Raw genomic sequence first — 23,200 nt, forward strand, 5'->3', positions numbered from 1 at the left:
CCCCGGAACTCGAGGACTGCAATGAATTCCTCTGGGCAGTGGAACTGCACTTCAGGGACCCCCTGGAAAGGGAGAGAAAAGAGCCCTGAAAACCCTCAAACAAGGACAGCGCTCCGTGGCAGATTATGCCATGGAGTTTCAAGCCCTGGCCGGTAAGGTCGAAGTATGGTCCCAGTCCACCCTCATTGAGCGGTTCAAGGAGGGTCTCAACCTGAATGTGCTCAGGTGGGCACTGTGCAGAAATAACCCCGACACTCTGGTGGAGTGGATCTGGCTGGCAGGAGAGGCAGAGGACGCCCAGGACACTTTCCTCCAAGCAAAAAGGGAAGCGCAGCAGGCAGAGGCGGCGAGAGGACCCTGCACAGCTGCAGGACCGGCGAAGTCGAGACCCCAACCTTGGAAGGAGGAAAGAGACCGACGGTTCGCCAAGGGTCAGTGCCTCAGGTGCGGGAAGGAGGATCACAAGGCGGCGGTTTGCCCGAAAGCGAAGGCAAGGGACAGCTCGGGGAAGGCACCAACCAAGCCAACCCCAGCACCCAGGAAAATGCCAGTCACGATGGGTGAAACCGTGGCAAAGGACTTCCCCTACTGCACCAAAGATGAGGAAAGCGACGACAAACCAGTGGAAAATGCCAGCCACCTGCCCTAAGGAGCGCCAGAGGACAGGTGGAAGAAAACAAGAGGCACGACGACTTCGGGGTGAGTGAAAATTGTCCCACCCTATATGTGAAAGTCACCCTAACCCACGGGGGAAAGACGGAAAAAGTTTGGGCACTAATTGACTCTGGCTGCTCGAAGTGCCTTATGCACCCGGACCTGGCGGCCGCGCTAAACCTCCGCTGCTATCCATTTCAGAACCATATTGTTTTTACACAGTTGGATGGATCAGCAGTGGGGGGGGGGGGCCCGGTCACCCAATACACGGGCAAAGTTGCGCTGCAGCTCGGCAGCCACAAGGAAAGACTGCCCTTCATCGTGGCACCAGTGGGCCAACCCCTAATCATCCTAGGGATCCCATGGCTAGTGCAACACAACCCACAAATAAACTGGACAACCAGGGAAATCACGTTTTCGGATGGGCGCTATCAAGCACCCACAGGGGATTGGGTTCCCCGTGCTGCAATGGGGAGGGTGGCGACTACCTCGATGCATCTGGAGGCAGCGAACCTGGAGGGTCTGCCAGCCAGATATGCAGAGTTTGCCGATGTGTTTGGCGAAAAGGAAGCTGACAAACTCCCACCCCATAGAAAAACAGACTGCACCATAGAACTGGTCCCTGGCGCACCCCTACCAAACCCCAAAATCTATGCGATGACCCAGAAGGAGCTGGCAGCATTAAGGGAGTTCGTCGATAAAAATTTAGCGCGGGGTTTTATTGAGCCCGCAAAATCACCAGTCGGAGCCCCCGTCCTCTTTCAGGAAAAAAAGGACGGGTCACTGAGGCTCTGTACCGACTACCGCGGTTTGAACGCCGCGCCCATCTCAAATAAATACCCCCTACCCATAATAAAGGACATTCTTGCCCACCTGGCAAAGGGCAAGATATTCTCAAAACTGGACCTGAGGGAAGCCTACTTCTGAATACAAATATGGGAGGGGGACGAATGGAAGACGGCTTTCAACTGCCCGCTGGGGTCTTTTCAATATAAAGTTTTACCATTTGGGTTGGCGGGGGCACCAGGAGTGTTTATGCAGTTAATTAATGAGGTCCTGCATGACCACTTATTTAAGGGGGTGCTTGTCTATCTTGACGATGTTTTAATATATTCAGAGACCGAAAAAGAGCACGAACGCTTAGTAAAGCAAGTGCTCAGGAAACTCCACAAGGCAGAGCTATACGCCAAGCTCTCCAAGTGTGAGTTTCACAAGGACCAAATTGACTACCTGGGCTATAGAATCTCGGCAAGGGGGATCGAGATGGACCCAAGTAAGGTCCAAGCCATACTGGCGTGGGAGCGCCCACGCACGAGGAGGCAACTCCAAAGTTTCCTCGGTTTCACAAATTTCTACAGGGGTTTTATCCAGGGGCTGGCAGAAATTGTGCTGCCTCTAACTGACCTACTCCGGACAAAGGGCCTGGGAGACACACGTAAATCAAGGAACCCGGGGGCACTCCTGAACTGGACAGCTGATTGTCAAAGGGCTTTTGAACGCCTCAAAAGCCTCTTTACAGCAGAGCCAGTACTGCAACACCCCGACCCCACCAGACCCTTCGTCGTGCAAGTTGATGCATCCGACTTCTTCATCAGAGCACTCCTGCTTCAGTGGGATTTTGACAATCAGCTGAAGCCCTGCGTGTACCTTTCCCGCAAGTTCTCCGAAACGGAACGGAGATGGCACGTGTGGGAAAAGGAGGCGTTCGCAGTCAAGGCAGCCCTAGAGACATGGAGGCACCTTCTGGAAGGGACCTCCTGCCCCTTCGAGGTCTGGACAGACCACAAAAACCTAGAGGCTCTCAGCACTCTGAAACGCCTCAGCCCAAAGCAAGTACGCTGGGCACAATTCTTCAGCCGGTTTAACTTTAAATTAAAGTTCATACCGGGGAGGAAGAACTTCCTAGCAGATGCTCTTTCCCGACAGCCTCAGGATGCCAGCCAGGCATTGGACATTGTGGGTACTGTGTGGACCGACACACAGCTGGGCTGCCCTGCTGTCTCGCGCAGCCAAACAAGAACCCAACGCACCCCAGCACAAACACCCGCAAACGGAGGGAGACACAGGTCAATTTCACCGAACTGGCAACAACGGCTGTTCAAGCCCTCGAGACAGATACATGGTTGCAAACCAACAAACACCATGTATCTGTTACGAACGGTCTAGCCTGGAGACAGAAGAACCTGTACGTGCCAGAGACATTGCGAGCAGAAGTTTTAAACCACTCCCACGATGACAAGACGGCCGGGCACTTTGGGTTCGTCAAAACATTACATTTAATCAGGCGACAATTCTGGTGGCCTACTCTCAGAAAGGACGTTAAAGAATATGTCGCTGCTTGCCCCACATGTGCCATGTCAAAACGAAAGGTGGGGAAGCCCCAAGGACTGCTGCAGCAAGTAGCAAGCCCCTCCCATCCCTGGGAGGAAATTTCCATGAACTTCATTGTAGACCTACCACCCAGCCAAAGAAAAACGGTCATCTGGGTGGTAAAAGACTATTTTTCCAAGCAGGCACACTTCATACCCTGCGCGTCCATTCCCTCCGCGCAACAGCTGTCACGCCTATTCCTTACCCACATCTATAAACTCCACGGCGCCCCCTCCCGTTTGGTGACTGACAGGGGCACACAATTTACATCTAGGTTCTGGAAAGAATTTTTAAAACTTATTGGGACCAAGCAGGCACTGTCCACGGCCTGGCACCCCCACACAGATGGCTCTACAGAGATTCTTAACTCCACCCTGGAGCAATTCCTACGATCATTCATTAACTATCAACAGGACAATTGGGTGGACCTGCTACCTTTTGCAGAGGTAGCCTACAACAACGCAGTGCACCAGAGCACAGGTCACACCCCATTCAAAGTGGTTTATGGCAGAGACTTCGTGCCAATCCCGGAACTGCCCCAACCAGACACCCCGCCCTGTTCCCCAGATGACTGGGCAGCACAACTGGCCACAGTTTGGCCCGTCATCCAGCTGGCTCTCGCAGACGCGCAAGCTACATACAAAAAGTTTGCAGACAATCACAGAGCAGCACAACCGAACTACAAAGTGGGAGATAGGGTCTAGCTCTCCACTAAGTTCATCAAGTCCCCACAGCCCTCAAAGAAATTGGCACCCAAATTCATTGGACCATTCCAAATCATAGAGATTATCAACCCAGTGAGCTTCAAGCTGGATCTACCCCACAATTTGCGGCGCATACACCCAGTATTCCACTGTGCCCTACTGAAACTGGCTACCCCTTCAAAATGGCACAATGAAACCCCCCCGCCTCCACCCATCATGATAGATGGGCAACAACATTTTGAAATTAAGGAGGTACTAGACTCCAGGAAACTAAGGGGCACCCTACAGTACCTCGTCAAATGGCGACATTTTCCACACCCAGAGTGGGTCCAAGCGCAAAATGTTTCAGCAAAACGGCTGGTCAAAAGCTTCCACGAAGCATACCCGAACAAACCGGCACCTTAGAATTCTCTTAGGGGGGCAGCATGTCATGTTCCCCGTTGCAAGGCATAAGTGCATCACAACGGGGAACATGCACATCAGGAAAGAGGAAGGGATAGCCATTATCCTTTAAACACACACATCATCCCTTAAGCACCCAAACCCATAAATAAATCATCAGGACAATAGAAGCACACCTCGGACAGGATCTGGAAACCATTAACAGATTGGGGGAACTCCCACCCATTACCCCGGGGGACGCACCTGCACCAGACGAAGGCAAGGAGACAAAGGGGAACGTCGGAGACCGCCCGAATCCCCCATCGTCGGACCCATACCAACGCTAATCACCCATCCAGACCTGGCTTGGGGGACAATAGGGGGTGGAGGAGAACAAGGTCCGCCACTGGGGTATAAACGGGAGACCCCGATACCGCACCCGCATTCCCGTCTTTTTCTCCATATGCATTCTGCTTCAATAAACCCGGAAATCCTTAAACCCTTTAAGTGAGTCCGTGTCTTATTCGGAGCAAGGCTACCCTGACAGTCTCCCCCTCTTGTGTTGCGTCCTTCGTGCCTCCGGTGTGAAGCGCCGACTCCATGGCCGTCCCTGGTTCCGTCATCGCCGGTGTTTTCTCCCGCGGAAAAAAAATTTCCTGGTGGAGACTGGCGAGGTTCGTTTTTGAGACTCTCAGCTTTATGTCAGGCTCTGCCTGCGATCCAGTAAAGACACAGACGCTCGCATAGGCTTAGGTTCTGGTTTTATTGAGGAACAGAGTGCATGCCTTTAAAAAGCTGAGAGGGGAGCGCACCGGAATGGGATTTAAATAGCCCGCGCCGGTCAGCGCTCCACCCCACATTATTCCAGGTGCGTCCCACGAGTCCCACCGGTTTCGTCCCTGTCAGGTGAGAGGTCGTTAAGCCCCCCTGCGCCCCGGGCGTTGCCTCGATCGCCTTCCTGAACGGTAATGATCCATTGCCGGGCGATCAGGCTCTTAATCCTTTGACAGCTCAGGCGCACCTCTCTTGTTGTTAGTCAATTGCTTGTTGGCAACTTTGTATCGCTGTCTTCCACGCCACCGGTCTCGGTTGTTACTTAGTTTCCTGCACCTGTTGCTTTCCTTTGTGTTTCATAGTTGCCTTTGCCTTAATCCGCCAGGGACCCATTTCCCTGTATTGTCATGCGAGCCGTTGCGATGTCACAAGCATTGCAACGGTGATCATGACACAGATGTTTCATTGCCAGACTAGGCAACATCTTCAGTGCCTTTAGAACTTTAGAATCTTTTGCCAGGACTCAATCTGCAACTCAATTTGCATGCTAATTCACATGCTAATGAGGCATGCTGGATTTGCCAGAACTTCCATCATTACCCTCCTTGCGTTTCCTTCTTGTTATTTACAAGTAATTGTCTTACTCTATTCTGTCTTCGAGAGCCAGTTTGGTGTAGGGGTTAAGGCACAAGGCTAAAAACCAGAAGTCCTTGGTGCTCTCTGAGCCTTGTCATTTTCTTGCAGAGATTTCACTGCCAGACTAGGCAACATCTTCAGTGCTAAAAGGGAGTGAGACTTGCTCTCTGTGGCTTGTCCTGCTTGTGTTGGTGGAGGTGTTGTTCTCTCCTTAGGAGTTCCTTAATTGGGCTGTTAGATGCTTTATTGATTGACTGAGTTACTAGTTCCTTGATTAGGGTATATTGTGCTGTTTGTGTAGTTTATTCGTCTAGTGGCTTCCGACTCTTCATGACTTCATAGACCAGCCCATGCCAGAGCTTCCTGTCGGTTGTTGCCACCCCCAGCTCCCCCAAGGTCAAGTCCATCACCTCTAGAAGATCATCCATCCATCTTGCCCTTGGTCGGCCCCCTCTTCTTTTTGCCTTCCACTTTCCCTAGCATCAGCATTTTCTCCAGGGTATCCTGGACTGATTGTTCCTCTGGTGTTAATCCTGATGTTAATCTTTGCATATCTGGGTGTTGACTGCTGGCAAGGAGTCATTTTGATCTTTTGGCTTTTCTATTGTCTCTTTTGAATGGTATATAAATGTTGTTTACCTCTATGTGTCTATTGATGGCTTTGTCTGAGTGCCAAGCTTCCAGGAATTCTCTAGTGTTTTTGGATTTGGTTTGTTTTAGGATGCTCAGTTTCCCAGTTGGAAGTATGGTTGGGTCTGTCTATGTGTTGTGAGATTAAGGAGTTTTCATTTTGTCTTCTGTTAGGTGGTATTCATGGATGCGCTCTGCTAGCTCCCAGTACCAAGATCCCAACTTACAGATTCTCCAGACAGTCCATCAGGAAGCTTAAAGAATTCTTTATTGAGGATCCAATTAACACACAATAGTAGCCAAAGCTCCAAGTGAGGAATTGCCACCAAGACATTCAAAGTGATTTTTTTCCCTCCTCTGATCTCATTCCCCCCTCCCTATCTTGCAGACAGGCTGTTTCTCACTCCTTAGTTCCTCCCTCCCATCTCAGCAGTTCGTTAAAGCAGATGCCTTATCAGCAAAGCATCCTTGGCCAGATGCCTGAGGCAAAACAATGCAAAGCTAACACAGGTTGGTTCTCCAGGAATGCAGTGACATGTGTAGAAAGTTCTAACGGCAGGCAAACCGAGAGAAGGGAGCCTGACACTAGTCTTCTGCCCGTCTGTCCTACATAGTGGCTGCTACAGTCCTTACCCTGTATGTTGTAGCTAACTCCTGTCTTTCCTTCTTGGGCTACTGGGTCTTTTGGGTTACTTAAGTGGTTCTGAAGGGTTTTGGTTAGTTTATGTGCTACAGTGATGCCATGTGGTTGTTAACAGTCTATTGGTAGTTTCTGAGATGTTTCTGATGTATGGCAGTGTTATTTTATTTTTGTCACTTCTGTTGGTTGGGTTGTAGTGGGTTGGGTGGCCAGGAACTTTTTGATAAAGTTGAATAGATAGCCCTTTTTATTTTTCAAATTTTGCTACCGCCCATCTCCCCGCAGAAGAGGGATGCTAGTAATTTACTAGAAATTGCTGTATAGATTATGTTTCCTTTTTCTGGTGCTCTGGGTTGCTACAGTGCCTTAGTGCTCATCTGAATAATGTTCTTACACAGCTTCTCTTGTGGGATGTTGGGTTGTTGCTTTGGTAATGCAGCACTTGGTTAGCGTGGGTACATTTCCCGTAGACTCGTATTTCTAGAATGCCATCATTTCCTCTACTGATGAGGCTGTCCAAGAAGAGTAGCGTGTCTCTTCAATTGGTAAAAACCGGGAGAGGGTGAGTTCTACTCCCGCCTTAGGCACAAAGTCAGCTGGGTGACCTTGGGCTAGTCACTCTCCCTCAGACCTAGGAAGCAGGCAATGGCAAACCACTTCCGAATACAAAACTTCGGAAAACAAAACCTTGCCAAGAAAACCGCGAGGAAGGCAGGGCGCTGGGCCACCAGGCAGCTCAGAGCAAGGCGAAGGCCCGGCGATGCTTTTCCCTCGCTTCGGGGGGGGGGGGGCGGAAGCGGGAACCTGGAGGACTCCGGGCCCTCCGCGCTCGCCCTCCCGCCCTCCCCCCAGGGGTCGCTCCCCGGCTTTGAGGGCATTCCCCACCCCCGACTGCCCGCAAAGCGCGCGCTACCCTCAGGCTGGGTGGAAACGCATTCCGGGCCCTGCGCGATTCCACGCACTGATAACGACCCGGATGACGAGCTGGAAACGCAGCGGGCCGCCTCCGCAGCACCTTGCACGAGTGGGCGTGACAAGCGGAGCAACGGGCCACACCCACAGCCTCCTCCTTGCGCAGGGCGAATCCGACCGAGAGTGTGCGCGCCGGAGGGTGGGTGGTGGGGGGGCTGCGAAGTGGTCTTCAACTTGAACACCGCCCACTTCCGGGCGCCGCTGCCCCTCTGCGCAGCGAGGGACCCTCCAACCGCTCCGAGTCCTCCCCGGCACACTCCGATGACGCCCGCCGCGGGACTGCCCCAACGGCTTCCGGCGGAGCTGCCGTCACTTCCGGGCGGTGAGGCGCGGCGGCCGCCATCTTGGGCGGCTGCAGGAGGGAGCGGGAGGCGGCGGCCGGGTCGGCTCGCGCGATCGGCGACGGAGGCCTGAGCCGGCGGCCGCCGCCGCCGCCGCTCTTCCCCGCCGGCCATGGCCGGGCAATTCGACGCGGAGGACCAGGCGAGCTGGTACTGGGGGCGGCTGAGCCGGGCGGAGGCCGTGGAGCTCCTGCAGGGGCAGCGCCACGGCACCTTCCTGGTGCGGGACTCGGGCAGCATTCTGGGCGACTTCGTCCTCTCCGTCTCCGAGAGCTCCCGCGTCTCGCACTACATCGTCAACAGCCAGAGCGGGGGCGGGGCGGGAGCGGCCCCCCCGGCTCCGGGTGAGTCTCCGCCGCCGCCCCTCCTTCTTCCGGCGCGCCTTCCGGGCTCTGCTCCGTCTCCCGCTGTCCCGGGGGGGGGCGCGAGGCGCGGCTGAGGGCTGGCCGACGGGGGTTGCAGAGGAGGGATTTGGGGCCTTTTCCCTTCTCGGTTGGCGCGGGGAGGTGCGGGAACTGCGGAGGCCAGCACGCCCCCGGAACGTAGCTCAGCGAACCTGAGTTTGCTCAGGCACCCGGACCGCAGACCGCGCGGACGATCTTGCTGGATTTCTGGCGATTGTGGTTTGCCGCTCTTTTCTTCTGGGATTGTTTTTCAACTACCTCATCTGCACCCCTAAAATTTCCTAGTGGTCTCCCATCCACGTACCAACCAGGACTGACTGCTTGGATTATTTTGAGATCAGCCAGTGTCACCTAGATGTTGCTACCTGCTATTTCTGTGACCCGAATATAGCTGAATAAATGGTATTTGAAAGCCTGAATTTGGGTGTTCTTGTAAAAGCCCTTGTAGGTAACTGAAGAATTAGCTGCCTGGCTTCTGTGCCGAATAGTGAGGATTTGGACCATGCCTGGGGTCGCTCTAAAGGTAAAGGTAAAGGTTTCCCTTGACGTAAAGTCCAGTTGTGTCCGACTCTAGGGGGCGGTGCTCATCTCCGTTTCTAAGCCTTGGAGCCGGCGTTGTCATAGACACTTCCGGGTCATGTGGCCAGCATGACGGCTCGGAACGCCGTTACCTTCCCGCCGAAGCGGTACCTATTGATCTACTCACATTTGCATGTTTTCGAACTGCTAGGTGAGCAGGAGCTGGGACGAGCAACGGGAGCTCACCCCGCCGCGCGGTTTCGAACCGCCGACCTTCTGATCGGCAGCTCAGCGGTTTAACCCGCAGCGCCACCGCGTCCCTGGGGTCACTCTAGAGCTCTGGAATTCCCTCGCTAGCGAAGCGGGTCAAGGCATGCCCCTTTTTCCTTTAAGAAGACAGGTCAAGTCATGTGGTATAATTAGGTTTACGTTTGCAATTTTTTTACTTTAACAGTGCTAATATCTTCTTTGAGTTTCTAATCCTAACTCTGACCTTTGAAGAGCTTCAACTTAATTTTGCATAAGTTTGGGTTTGTGCATGTTATGTGCTCAATATACAGACACATAATGATATACAACATACAATATTCTATTTTATGATACAATATGATGTGCAATATCTGCAATATGATATTTGTTGTTTATTCGTTTAGTCGCTTCCGACTCTTCGTGACTTCATGGACCAGCCCACGCCAGAGCTTCCTGTCGGTCGTCAACACCCCCCGCTTCCCCAGGGATGAGTCCGTCACCTCTAGAATATCATCCATCCACCTTGCCCTTGGTCGGTCCCTCTTCCTTTTGCCTTCCACTCTCCCTAGCATCAGCATCTTCTCCAGGGTGTCCTGTCTTCTCATGATGTGGCCAAAGTATTTCAGTTTTGCCTTTAATATCATTCCCTCAAGTGAGCAGTCTGGCTTTATTTCCTGGAGGATGGACTGGTTTGATCTTCTTGCAGTCCAAGGCACTCTCAGAATTTTCCTCCAACACCACAGTTCAAAAGCATCGATCTTCCTTCGCTCAGCCTTCCTTATGGTCCAGCTCTCGCAGCCATATGTTACTACGGGGAACACCATTGCTTTAACTATGCGGGCCTTTGTTGTCAGTGTGATGTCTCTGCTCTTAACTATTTTATCGAGATTTGTCATTGCTCTTCTCCCAAGGATTAAGCGTCTTCTGATTTCCTGACTGCAGTCAGCATCTGCAGTAATCTTTGCACCTAGGAATACAAAGTCTTTCACTGCTTCTACATTTTCTCCCTCTATTTGCCCGTTATCAATCAAGCTGGTTGCCATAATCTTGGTTTTTTTGAGGTTTAGCTGCAAACCAGCTTTTGCACTTTCTTCTTTCACCTTCATCATAAGGCTCCTCAGTTCCTCTTCACTTTCAGCCATCAAAGTGGTGTCATCTGCATATCTGAGATTGTTAATGTTTCTTCCAGAGATTTTAACTCCAGCCTTGGATTCCTCAAAGCCAGCTTGTCGCGTGATGTGTTCTGCATACAAGTTGAATAGGTAGGGTGAGAGTATACAGCCCTGCCGTACTCCTTTCCCAATCTTAAACCAGTCCGTTGTTCCGTGGTCTGTTCTTACTGTTGCTACTTGGTTGTTATACAGATTCTTCAGGAGGCATACAAGATGACTTGGTATCCCCATACCACTAAGGACTTGCCACAATTTGTTATGGTCCACACGGTCAAAGGCTTTAGAATAGTCAATAAAACAGAAATAGATGTTTTTCTGAAACTCCCTGGCTTTTCCCATTATCCAGCAGATATTGGCAATTTGGTCTCTAGTTCCTCTGCCTTTTCTAAACCCAGCTTGTACATCTGGCAATTCTCACTCCATGAACTGCTGAAGTCTACCTTGCAGGATCTTGAGCATTACCTTACTGGCATGTGAGCAATATGATATAGGATACCATAATGATGGTATTGCAAAGTAATGAATGTTACTTACTCAGATTTTCATTTTTAAGTAACAGAATGGATTGTTGGTTATAGGGAAAGGACGCTGACTATCCTTGGAGTTGCCTGTTTTGCTTCACTATTTCCAGAGTAATGTATAGTTTTCCCTTTTTGTTTCCTCCCTCTTCCAGGGTTGACTCCTTCTAGGTTTCGGATAGGTGATCAAGAGTTCGACTCTTTACCAGCTTTGTTGGAGTTCTACAAAATACACTACTTGGACACTACAACGTTGATAGAACCTGTTTCAAAATCCAAGCATAACAGTGATGTGCAGCTCAGGCAGGAAGAAGTTGTGTATGTACGTGCTCTTTTTGACTTTAATGGCAATGACGAGGAAGATCTTCCATTTAAGAAAGGAGACATACTGAGGATCTGGGAAAAGCCCGAAGAGCAGTGGTGGAATGCAGAAGACAGTGGCGGTAGGCGAGGCATGATCCCTGTTCCTTATGTCGAGAGGTATAGACCTGCCTCTGCTGCAGTGTCAGCTCCAGTTGGAAGTAACCAGGATAGTACCCTCCCACAAGCACTAGGTGGGCTGGAACCAGGCCCCTATGCCCAGCCTAGCATCAACACTCCACTCCCGAACCTTCAGAATGGGCCGATCCTTGCCCGGGTTATCCAGAAGCGGGTCCCTAATGCCTATGACAAGACAGCCTTGGCTTTGGAGGTATGTAACAGTGCACTGTAATGCAGAGAGAGGGACCTAAACAATTTCTCATTCAGATTCTTGCATTTTGAAAAGATTGAGGGAATCCTTCAGTTGCTAGTTTGCAAGTAGCAAGGCTTTCAGGCCACTGATGCCGATGTTCCCCCAGAGGCAGCATGCAGAAAAACTAGCGTGATCTACTTCTTTGGTCTTGAAATGGACGGTGTTTCTGCATTGTGGGAAGTGTGTGTGTTTGCCCCTTCCGTGAGAAGCCCACTGATTACTGAAGTTCTGTCTGAAGCATACTTCAGAAGAACGGTTGCTGCTCTAAAAACTCCAGTTTGGCCATTCATGCCCAAGGTCATGGGTTATAGTGCTTAGAGGTTTCATACATATGAAACTATTTTCCTGGATACAAGCTAAACGTATCCAACTTGATTTCTTCCAAAGCGACGACATAAGGCAGGAAATGGCACTGAAAAGGGGTTGGGTCGCTGCTTCTCTTGGGAACTGATAGCAGAAGCCCCTGTCTTGTATACGTGTGTGTGTGTTACTAGTTACACCTCCTTAGCCAGATTGTGTTGCTTGAACTGCTTCCATACTGTACTGACAGTTCTGCTTAACGGTAATGACTTCGGAAACAATTAGTATCCCAGAGTGTGCGCTGGCTGTTTGGTGCCTTACACCGACCTTTGGAGCAGCCTTTCTCAACCGTTTGACCTGGAGGAACCCTTGAGATATTTTTCAGGCCTTGGGGAACCCATGCACATTCAAGTTCAATGCAGGCCAACAATTACAAATTATTATATTCGTTTCATGTATAGGCCTGTCTATATACACTAGCCATGTTCTTAAACTAAAAATAAAGAATGAAACTTACCTCTTTCAGGTAAGTGAAGTTGCCTGAATTAGAAATAATTTTTTATATAAATCATGATCTCCCAGGGAACCCCTCATGACCTCTTGAGGAACCCGAGGGTGCCACAGAACCTGGTTGAGAAACCTTGCTTTGGGGGAATCCCACAGTGTGCTGTTGAGGAACATGAACTGTGACAATCTTAGCTTATATATTTAAAGGATAACACATCCTTGTTCCCAAAATACCATTTTGTTCCCAAGCTGGGATTGTATTATAACTGTTTCCAAAGTCATTGCTGTTAAACAGAACTGTCAGATGATGAAGCATGACAACAAAGCTCTGGCCTTTTCTCTGTCAACATGGTGGCTTTGGAGATGTAGCTCTAGAGATGAAGGAACTAGTACTAGTAGTGATGATTGCACAAACATTCTGGTCATTCTTAATAGTTGGTGTTTGAGTTCCTTTCTGTGGGCATTTGAGTGAGTAGATCATAATCTCTTGAAAGTTCCTTGAGTAGCAAAGGCAATTAAATTATTCAGTTCTTTGCCTTCTGGAATAAAACGAGCTTTACTCCACAGGCCCTGCCTTCCTTTGGAATAAAACATGGAATAAAACGTATTCAAATAGCATCATGTGTTCTCCCCTTTGTGGAAGAGGTAGAAGGAGAGAAGGCAACTGGCTGTAATTTTTGCTGTCAAAGGGCCATGCTAGGAGTACCTGCTACCCCCCCAACCATTTTCTTGTTTAGCCTTTTTTTTTTTATCCCACCTTTTTATAAATAACTCAAGGCGGCGAACATACCTAATACTCCCTCCTCCTCCTATTTTCCCCACAACCACCACCCTGTGAGGTGAGTTGGGCTGAGAGAGAGTGACTGGCCCAAGGTCACCCAGCTGGCTTTCATGCCTAAGGCAGAACTAGAACTCAACAAACTCCTGGTTTCTAGCCCAGCACCTTAACCACTAGACCAAACTGGCTCTCCCAGTTTTATTGCTTCCTATTGACTACATTGCTGTTAACAAAGGTACTTTCGCAGAATATGCCTGCTTGGATACCTGCCCAAGGAACTGCAGAGTCGTTTGCAGGGTTGACAGCGATGTGTTTCTTGGTTGCAGGTTGGTGAGCTGGTCAAGGTCACTAAGATTAACATGAGTGGCCAGTGGGAAGGAGAGTGCAACGGCAGGCGTGGCCATTTCCCGTTCACACACGTCCGGATGCTCGATCAACAGAATCCTGAAGAGGACTTCAGCTGAATGGGACTCTCGACTGTCCTGCTTACAGATGGGAGCAAGCACATGGAGTTTCATTGCCGCAGCAATGGAGACTGTTACTTGAGAAGTCAAAAGCAGGGTTGTTTCTGCCAGCATTCTGGTATTGATGATGAACTATCCCTGGGACCCAACACTCATAAGGTGCTTGTGTTCTCAGGGTCCACAATGTCACGGCTTCGGTGCCAAGAGGTAGGTCAAAGACACACATTCCCTCCCCTCCCCCAAGAGTAGGATGAGAATGCTGCCGAGGGCTGCGGAGTTCCAGCGTTGTCAGTTGCATGGCTTTCTCTGTAGGTAGAAAACCTGAATGGTTTGGTAGAAAGCTCACGACTTGCTAATCTCAGTACTCCTCTCTTTGGATCTGATATATATTGTAATTTCTGTCTCATAACTGCTTGTTGCAAGATGAGTACACTGCACAGCCCCGGTCTACTTTCTAAGTGTATTTTGATACTGGGATAGCTGGAGCTTAATGATTATACTTTGGATGCATTTGGGCCAAGTCTGCTCATTATCGAGAGTCCCAGAAATTTGTCTTCAGTACATAGCAAGTAGCTGATTTAATTTCAGAGGTAGATATTAATGGATATTAAATATTGGTGGAATGTTGAACTTCCCTTAAAGTGCAGAGAACTGTGTTCATTGTACTTTTTAATTGCCTACTTATTTGAGCACTACACTCCAAAGCATTAGCCAGCTATAGGAAAAGATGAGTGCCTGAAAATCTCCTTTTAGTACTTTCTACTTACTCAATATAGCAAGGCAAATATTGCCATGATAAATGAAAATACCAAATACTTCCTTCTAAAGCTGTTGTTTTCAAACTGTGGTTCCATCTGCAAAGCATTCAGATGGTGGTTTCACGAAGAACTTACTTTTAATAAACTAATGAAAATATTAAAATGCTTTTGGGTTGATTCTAAGACATGAATAGTTTACACACACAATATCTTTCCACTACTCAATACTTGAACAAATCAGTTTTTTTCTACTAACATTTCCCAGACTGCTTGTTGCCAAATTCTTTTAACTTAATATTGCTAGAAAAAGAATAACGTTGAGGCAACTAGTTTTTCCTTGCATTCTTATCAAAATGTGCCCCTGGTATTCTTCCCAAGAACGAATTGCAGGTGTGTAATAAGCAATCTCATATCCCATTAATAGAGGAGGAAAGCGTCCTTTAGTGCTTATGTAACATTGTCATTCTGTAATTGTTTTAAGAACATTGAAATGGCTAGATCCCACTTGAAAGGGCTTGTCTGTCAGGAAAGTTGTATGCACCCCCCCAAAATATAGTAAATTAGAATATGAACAAAAACATGGAAATGTTAATCCTTACCTTATGTTAGAATTTTTAAGAATATTTCCAGTACATTAGAAGCTCTGCTATGTTGAAGGCATTGAGGAATCTGGTAAAGAAGTATCTCTGAAGCAATGACCCAATGGTTCACAGGTTGTCTAGTATTTAAATATAGTTGCTTTACCTGGAAAGGGCTGGGCCTAAGTGTATTTTGTACACTTTTTGTAGGGGGGTTGGCTGTGGATTATGGAATGCACTTCCCATCATTCTCGGCTGTTAAATCAGATTTTCAGGAATAGGAGTTTGTAGATCGGAATTTCTGTGGATCCACGGGTGGGAATGGGCCACTCCTTAGTAAAACGGTTGTTCATTGGTGACGCTACGCAAAGCACTGCCACCCAGACTGTTTGGGTCACACAGGCTGGGAGGTTAGATTTGTTCAGAGAACAGAGCATTTAGCATGAAGTCTCAATTACACTTCTCACATTTATGGTTTGCTGTGGGAATTTCTTTTATGCTGCTCCTGTTCCTTACCTGGAGCCTTTAGAATGGACAGCTAGAAGACTGTAAGATCTGTTTCCCTGAAAGTTACTTCTCTGAGACAGATCCTAACATACAATTATGTGCTTGGAAACCAGAGGATCTCTGCAATTAGGGACTGTTGGTTTTCTGTACTATTGCAGGAAGTACCTCTTAAAGAGAGAGACAAAAAATTAACAGGATGCGCTGCATTTTAAGTAGAAATATAGTTTATTATAATTTCTGCTTGGGCTCTGCCAAGTTGGCAGAATTAGGAACATGAGGGTTCTTATTGTAAGTAATGCTGAAAAATCCGTGACCAATTCTGCAATGCTGATCCTTCAGAATTCCTTGAGTGCTAAGCAAACCCTGTGGTTTATTGAATTTTGACCAGCTATTGTGATTTATAAACAATACTTCCTGTGTAGTATAAATCTAGCCAATTTTGGTTTACTCAGTAAACCATGACAAGTGTAGTATGTGAAGCCATTCAGTAAGTTCATATATCATGCTTTACTTTTGGTTTAATGTGTGAATCGCCCCATTGTGGTTTATTCAGCAGATCACCCCTAGAAAAACAAATGTATTATTGTCCCAATATTCCTATTTCAAACACTTTATTTCAGACTTCAAAGCATGGTTGCGATATTATCACACTTCCTCATCTAGTATCAGAGGCATCTCATAATTTGCTTCTCACCCTAAGGAAGCAACTTCCTTGTTATTAAAGAAACTTGAAGGCCTAGACAGTCAGCTTTGGGTAGTTAACTTTTCCCTGAATTAGAGTGACCTTAAATGTCTATAAGAGTACCACTGGTCACTATTATTTCTTGATGCATTTTTGCATAGTATTACACTACTCAGTTTAAATGGGTTGCTGTTTTTTTCTAGCTAGCATTTTAGTCAAGCCCAGCCTTTCATAATAAAACCTGATGTGATCAAAGCTTGTTAATCTATTATAACTGCAAGTATTTTAATCATTTTTAATAACATGCTGTTGGAGTGAAAATGCTAAGTACACAAACTAAAGCAAAAGCATATGTAAAATGTGCCCTGTATTATATAACACTACACACTTTCTTGACAGTTACTTTTTTGTAGCCTGTAATCAACATGTGCATAATATGTGACGTAAATAAAAACTGCAAAAGTGGAATTTGTGATTCATTGCCTTAACAGTGTAAGTGCATGGGTGCGCAATGGGTAGGCTGATTGTAAAGACGCACCATACTGTTCTGTGAGACTTTAAATGACAGGATCGGTTGCTGTATAGCCACAGAATATAAGATTTATTCAATTGATCGAGAAGCACTGCCATTTTAAGTCAATAGTGAAAGCCTTTACAGCTAAATAATCAAGCTAAATAAAGCTGGGAAATCCTTTATTGTGGCTGACGGCAAAAAAGACATGCCACGTGATTAATAACAAAGTTGTGCCTTGTCAGGCAAAAGATGTACATGGTGAGTTAGGGCCAGCAAGTATCTGCTGATCCCAGGCAGCCCATCCACTCCCAAATTTCAGTTGAATACCAAGGAAAAAAGTAACTAAATTCCCAGACCTGGGATTAATGTGGGTATAATTGATTGGTCAAGCCTCTGTCATGTTGCTTTTTGTACTGTTTGTGGTTTAGTCCTGGCTGCCTATGTGGATTTTAATTATTTACTTTTTCATGGATTTTGTAAGCCACCCAGAATCTTCTGGAGTGGGCAGCTACATTAGATTAAGTTATAAGCAGGTACAGTTACTGTTAATCAGAACAATTAACATAGCTAGGGCTAATGTCCAGTGGGGAGGCCATTCTAGAGGGCCAGTTGCTGCAGCAAAGCACCACCTCCATGTCTTAGCTCCCAACACCTCCCAATAGTGGGGCTCCACTAGCTACATTTCTTAGCAAGATCAAATAGGTTGGACCAATCATAGCTGGTGAACGCAGTCCTGCAGGTACTTGATGGTAAGGCTTTACAGGTTAACACCAGCATTTTAAATTGCCCCTAGATGCCTATAGGGGGTTAATGTGGGGCCTGCAGTACAGCTGTAATATGCTCCTTTTGGTGGATAATGAATGGCCACTACATTTTGGACAAGTAATCTGTACAGAAGGCCCCATGTGAAGTGTGCTGCAGTAGTCTGGCGACAAGGGCGTGAGTTGGAGCAACCGGGTCCTCTCATCCGTGATAGGGCTGCAATTGGCGCACCAACCAAAACTGGGCAAAGGACCCCCGGGCCACAGCTTCAACCTTACTCAGGAGGGCCCCTAATTCACAGATTTCCACCGTGGAGGGGGAACACTTCCCCTTCCACGGTCACCGCCGGAGCCACCAGAGCACCCCAATGAACAGTAAGTGGACATCCTAGAGATCACCTATCCACTTCCTCTGAGACTGTAGCCACAAAGAATCTGTCCTAACTACCAGGAAACACACTGAGACAATGAACTGGTCTCTAATATTTATTACTAGTACTTAACAAGAATCCTAACAAACTGAAGAAGCGTGGGAAAAACCCAGACATATAACCCCCAAGGGTTAAGGCGGTCCCGATCTGTGTCTCTGAATGGCTGAACAGTTCCTCAGTGCTACGCATGCGCTTGACAGTCTGGGTGGGAGCCCCCTGCTCGCCATCCTTACTCATGACAGAATCCCAGATAACCCGACAAGATGGATCAGTCACCACTTTAGGCCCTGCCCAAATAGAGTCCAGACCCAAGCAGGTCAGAGTGACTATGAACCTTCTGGGCCAACTGATTGCAGCAGCAAGCTCTTGCAATTGGCTCCCTCAGCTACTATGCCGAAGATTATTCCCTCCTCCCTCCCTCCCTTCCTTCCTCATATTTATATGGTCACCCATATCACAAAAAAGTGACTATGGAAATGAAGCCAAAACAGTTCTAAAGGTCTATCAGTTTGCCACCTTGCTGTCTGGCAAAACTGTCCCCTTAATCTCTAAACTGATATATATTTTATTAAATTTATATCACCGCCCATCTCCCCCAATGGGGGACTCTGGGCGGTTTACAATAAAATAGCACTAAAAACATAACTACGTAAATTACCATTAAAATATACATAAAAACATGTAAACTCGAAGTGGAGATGGAACACAATCACTAAGAGGTGCTATGGCGCCAGCCATCCCCAGGTGGAGCTATCACTCTCCCCCTCCCAAGCAACGCGGCAGAGCCAGGTCTTAAGTTTCTTCCAGAAGTCCGAGAGCAAGGAGACCCGTCTCAACTCTGGGGGCAAGATGTTGCAAAGGGCAGGCGCCACTGCAGAGAAGGCTCGCCTCCTGGACCCCACTAGATGAAACTCCTCTACTGATGGGGTCCGTAGCATGCCCTCCCTGCCTGATCGGGTGGGATGGGTCGATGTTATGGGGACGAGACGGTCCCTCAGGTACCCTGGACCCATGCCATGTAGGGCTTTAAAGGTAATAACCAACACCTTGAATTGGACCCGGAAGCAAACTGGTACCCAACGCACCTCGCGTAACAGTGGTGTTACATGGGCTGATTTTACAGCCCCGATAACTGTCCGCGCAGCTGCATTCTGGACCAGCTGAAGCTTCCAAATACTTTTCAAGGGTAGCCCCATGTAGAGCACATTGCAGTAGTCTATATGGGAGATGACAAGGGCATGAGTGTCTGTTTGGAGGGCATCTCGGTCCAGGAACAGGTGTAGCTGGCGCACCACCCGAAGATGTGCAAAGGCCCTCCTGGCTGCGACTGCCACCTGCTCTTCGAGCAGGAGTCACGAGTCCAGGAGGACCCCCAGGTTCCACACTGGTTCCGAATGGGGCAGTGCCACCCCATCCAGAACCAAAGATGACAACTTCCTGGAACCCGAGGGGCCATCAGGATATAGGGTAAAAGTATTATTCCATTTATTTCATCTATGCATTTCTAGGTAATGCTGTTAAGTATCTGCCTTTTCCCTCTTCAGAATTTTCACTCACCTCACCCCACCCCAAAAACACTTGGATGGACTTTGGCTGCTTCTCAGAGGCCCCCTCCTCATAAACAGCAGCTATTTACATCTCAAGTATCCCACAAAGAAGCATAAATTTAAAAGTCCCCCATCCATTATCCCACAAGGCTACATCTTGTTCTCTACGTAATTATGTCATTTGATTGCAGGATGACGTGTTCTTTAATTAAAGGAGGGACATTGCCTTTTGAGTTATTACTAATTAAATTTGATATTGAATTGCTCTGAAAATAATAGAACACTGGCATGTTAACTTTGAAATGTTTTTCACCAGACTTGAAAATAAATATCTGTGCATGTGAAACTGTAATTGATACAACCTGAAAATGAGACAATAATTTGACATGGATGCCAAAAAGGCAAATGGCATTTTCCACTATACTTTTGCTTTGCTCAAGCACTGTATCCTCTTTAGAGCTTGTGGTTGTTGTTTATTCATTCAGTCGCTTCCGACTCTTCGTGACTTCATGGACCAGCCCACGCCAGAGCTTCCTGTCGGTCGTCAACACCCCCAGCTGCCCCAGGGACGAGTCCGTCACCTCTAGAATATCATCCATCCACCTTGCCCTTGGTCGGCCCCTCTTCCTTTTGCCCTCCACTCTTCCTAGCATCAGCATCTTCTCCAGGGTGTCCTGTCTTCTCATCGTGTGGCCAAAGTATTTCAGTTTTGCCTTTAATATCATTCCCTCAAGTGAGCACCTCTTTAGAGCGCCATGATGTTAAGATTCAGAGAAATTGAAACAAATTCAAGAATGGCAAAAGGAACTAGAGAACTTATGATCTAATTTGTGATATCCAGAGAAGGAACTGAGAAGAGTCAAAACTGCATATGGAATTTCAGAAGAGCAGATGTTTATGAACTCCATGGGAAGGTAGACAATGCAACCGTTTCAAATCCTTAAGGAAAAAGTGTCTAAGAAGGATTGGAAATCAAACAAAATGAGAAACAAAGTGCGATCACAAAGAATCCTCACAAGGAAGAAAAATGGAAGAACCCATGGTAGAAGCCAGCAGGGATTCCATTCATATGGCCACCTTTCCCAAACATAAGACTCTGGGCGGCCAACAGGGAATAAAAACATCGTAACAAATCAATAAATAACAAATATAGCAGCCAAGATAAAACCAAACAGCACAATCAACATAACCACAACATGGGCTCAACTGCATTGCTGGAGCCCCAGGCTTGGTAAGAGAACCAAGTGTTTTAGACCTTAGGAAAAAACAGTAGGGTCAGGGCAAGTCTAATCTCAGGGGGAATTATGCACAACAGAAAAGACTCTCCTCTTGGGACACCCCCGGCTGGGACCCGGAGCATGCCTTTCCTGCCAGATCTCACAGGATAGGTAGGTACAATCAGGGAAAGACAGTCCCACAAGTAACTCAGCCCCAAGCCATGAAGAGCTTTATGGGTCACTACCAGCATCTTGAATTGAGCCTAGAAGCATACTGGCAACCAATGCAGCTCGCAGAGCAGAGGTGTTACATGCACTGAATTAAAGGCACCCATAACTGCCCACCACTGAATTTTGCACCAGCTGAAACTTCCAGATGCTCTCAAACGGCAGCCTCCTAGAATGCATTGCAGTACAGGTAGTCCTTGAGTTACAACTGCATTTGGGACCGGAATTGCCATCAGTAAGCAATGCAGTCATAAAGTGGGCGTCACAGGACTGTGTCACTTGGTGGCAGCAATCCAGGAAGTCCTGGTTGCCGTAACCCCAGACTCAGGGGCCATTAAGCACGAAGCGGAGGGAGTCCCAGGTAAAGAGTGCAGGGGTGCCCCATCTCCCATCATCTTTCCCCCTAACCATCAAAACAGTGATGTTTTGGCTCACCCTCAATCCCACAGAACTCAACAGCATCCCAGTCATGTGATTGCCATTTGCAACCTTCTTTGCTGGCTTCCTATGAGCAAAGTCAATAGAGAAACCAGCAGGAGGTTGCAAATGGCAACCACATGAAGTTCTCGCTTAACAACAGCACAGGATTCACTTAACAACAGCAACTGGAAATGCTGGAATTTTGTTTGCAAAGTAGCATAATCGTGATGTTGCACAACTCTGTTGCTTAGTGATGGAAATTCCAGTTCCAGTTGCCATCATTAAGTGAGGACTACCTGTAGTGAAGATGATCACAGAAACAGTCTGTGATGAAATGTGAGGATAGCCTTGGAAGACAAGGAGAAGAGAAGCCTAGGGAATGATCAGATAAAAGAGAAAGGAGCCTACAACAGAGTAATAGTCAGAAAAAGAAAGGCAGGCCTAATTACTCAGGTGGTAAATAGGGAGGGCGGGAGATTTGTACTTTCAGACTTGCAAGATTCTGTTAATGTAGCCTTACAATAAAGTAGATTTAGCTCATCTGGTCGTATTTCCTGTCTGGTGTACCTGGGATCGGCTGACACACTCTCAGTAGTCTTTGAGAACTCCTGGAGAATCAAAGAGGTCCCAGAAGGCTGGTGAAGAGCAAGTGTATTCCAAAAGGGGAAGGAGGAAGACATGGATAGTTAAAGATCTGTCAGTTTAATGTCTATACTGGTCAAAGTCCTTGCAAAGACTATCAAGCTGTATATTTATGAGCATTTGGCTAGGCCTGTTCCAATTAACAGGGTCAAGGAACGGTTTGTTAAAAAGAAATTGTGTCAGATTAACCTTATCTCCTTCCTTCTTAGTGTTACTAGCCTGGTAGATGTAGGCACCGCGTGAGGTTCTTCTTCCTAAAATGGCAAACCCGGGCCAGGGGATGCTACTGTGGGCCATACACGCAGTTGCCTGCACGACTGCGCCCAAGGGTGGCACGAACGGTTCCCGTCAGCCTGGAGAGAAGGGCCACGGGCCGTTCGGGGCCTCAACCGGAGGAGGCGGATAAGCGAAGCCGGGGAGGAAGGCGGCCAAACATACGGAGCGGAGAGAGAGGGAAGGTCCCGAGAGCGCGAGACAGGCGGAACGGGGGGAGAAATGGAGGGGGCGGAGGGGAAGCGTCAGGTTCCGCCTCTGGGGAGGGAAAAGGGGAAGCCCGGCCCGGGCCTGGAAGGGACCTCCTGGGACGGCGAGGGGCACAGCGGCCGCAAAGCCGGCGCTCTCCTGGCCCCGGACTCCGCCCACTCGGAGTCCGCTCTCCGGCGCGGTCGGCGGCCCGGCCCGATCAGCGCAGGAGCCGCTCCCCACCAGGAAACCCCTTTCCCTCCGGGCCCGCTCTCCGGCAAGGCCAACCACGGGCTGGGCCCGGCTACCCCCTCACGGCAGCCCCAATGCTTCGGCCAGCCTGGCTTTTCCGGCCCCCGAGTCCGCCCCACCCCCGTCCGGACTGGCTCTCCAGTCTTCCGACCCGGAGGGGCCTTCCACTGGCCCTGCCGCAGCTGCTCCCGCGAGTGACCGGCATCGATTCGCAGCCGCCAGAAGCGCAGGCCTGGCCTACGCTCCCTACGCTCCTCGCCCTCCCCTAAGCGCGGACTCTGAGCGCGTGCAGAGTGCCGGACGCCCCCCTCCGCCCGTCCTCAGCGGGAAGGAGCGAGCCCCCCCGCCGCGCCTAAGGCCAACCCTGCGCGGCTCCCGCGTCCGGCCGGCGGTTGGCAAGGGCCAGCCGTTGCTAGGGAGGGCGGAGAGGCGGGGTGGCGCATGCGCGCCGTGCT

At 48.7% G+C, this 23,200-nt stretch overlaps 1 protein-coding gene across 2 annotated transcripts; it reads left to right on the top strand.

Moving 5' to 3' along the window:
* The first annotated feature begins 8,089 nt into the window (after positions 1-8,089).
* CRK (CRK proto-oncogene, adaptor protein) lies at positions 8,090-16,739 on the top strand. Of its 2 annotated transcripts, none has more exons than XM_063294531.1 (3): positions 8,090-8,446; positions 11,090-11,655; positions 13,609-16,739. In XM_063294531.1, exons 1-3 carry the CDS (start codon positions 8,215-8,217, stop codon positions 13,744-13,746), a joined length of 936 nt encoding a protein of 311 aa, XP_063150601.1. In that variant the 5' UTR covers positions 8,090-8,214; the 3' UTR covers positions 13,747-16,739. The 2 variants fall into 2 exon arrangements, with proteins under 2 accessions (XP_063150601.1, XP_063150593.1); XM_063294523.1 differs by having other exon boundaries at positions 11,120-11,655.
* Positions 16,740-23,200: the final 6,461 nt, after the last annotated feature.

The sequence above is a fragment of the Candoia aspera genome, chromosome 1, assembly GCF_035149785.1.
Source record: "Candoia aspera isolate rCanAsp1 chromosome 1, rCanAsp1.hap2, whole genome shotgun sequence".
NCBI classification, from domain to species: Eukaryota; Metazoa; Chordata; class Lepidosauria; order Squamata; family Boidae; genus Candoia; species Candoia aspera.

Coding starts and splice junctions, on each gene's coding strand:
- CRK (XM_063294531.1), top strand. CDS start 8,215: ATGGCCGGGCAATTCGACGCGGAGGACCAGGCGAGCTGGTACTGGGGG. Junction 8,447..11,089: donor AGCGGCCCCCCCGGCTCCGG/GTGAGTCTCCGC, acceptor AGTAATGTATAG/TTTTCCCTTTTTGTTTCCTC. Junction 11,656..13,608: donor AGACAGCCTTGGCTTTGGAG/GTATGTAACAGT, acceptor TCTTGGTTGCAG/GTTGGTGAGCTGGTCAAGGT.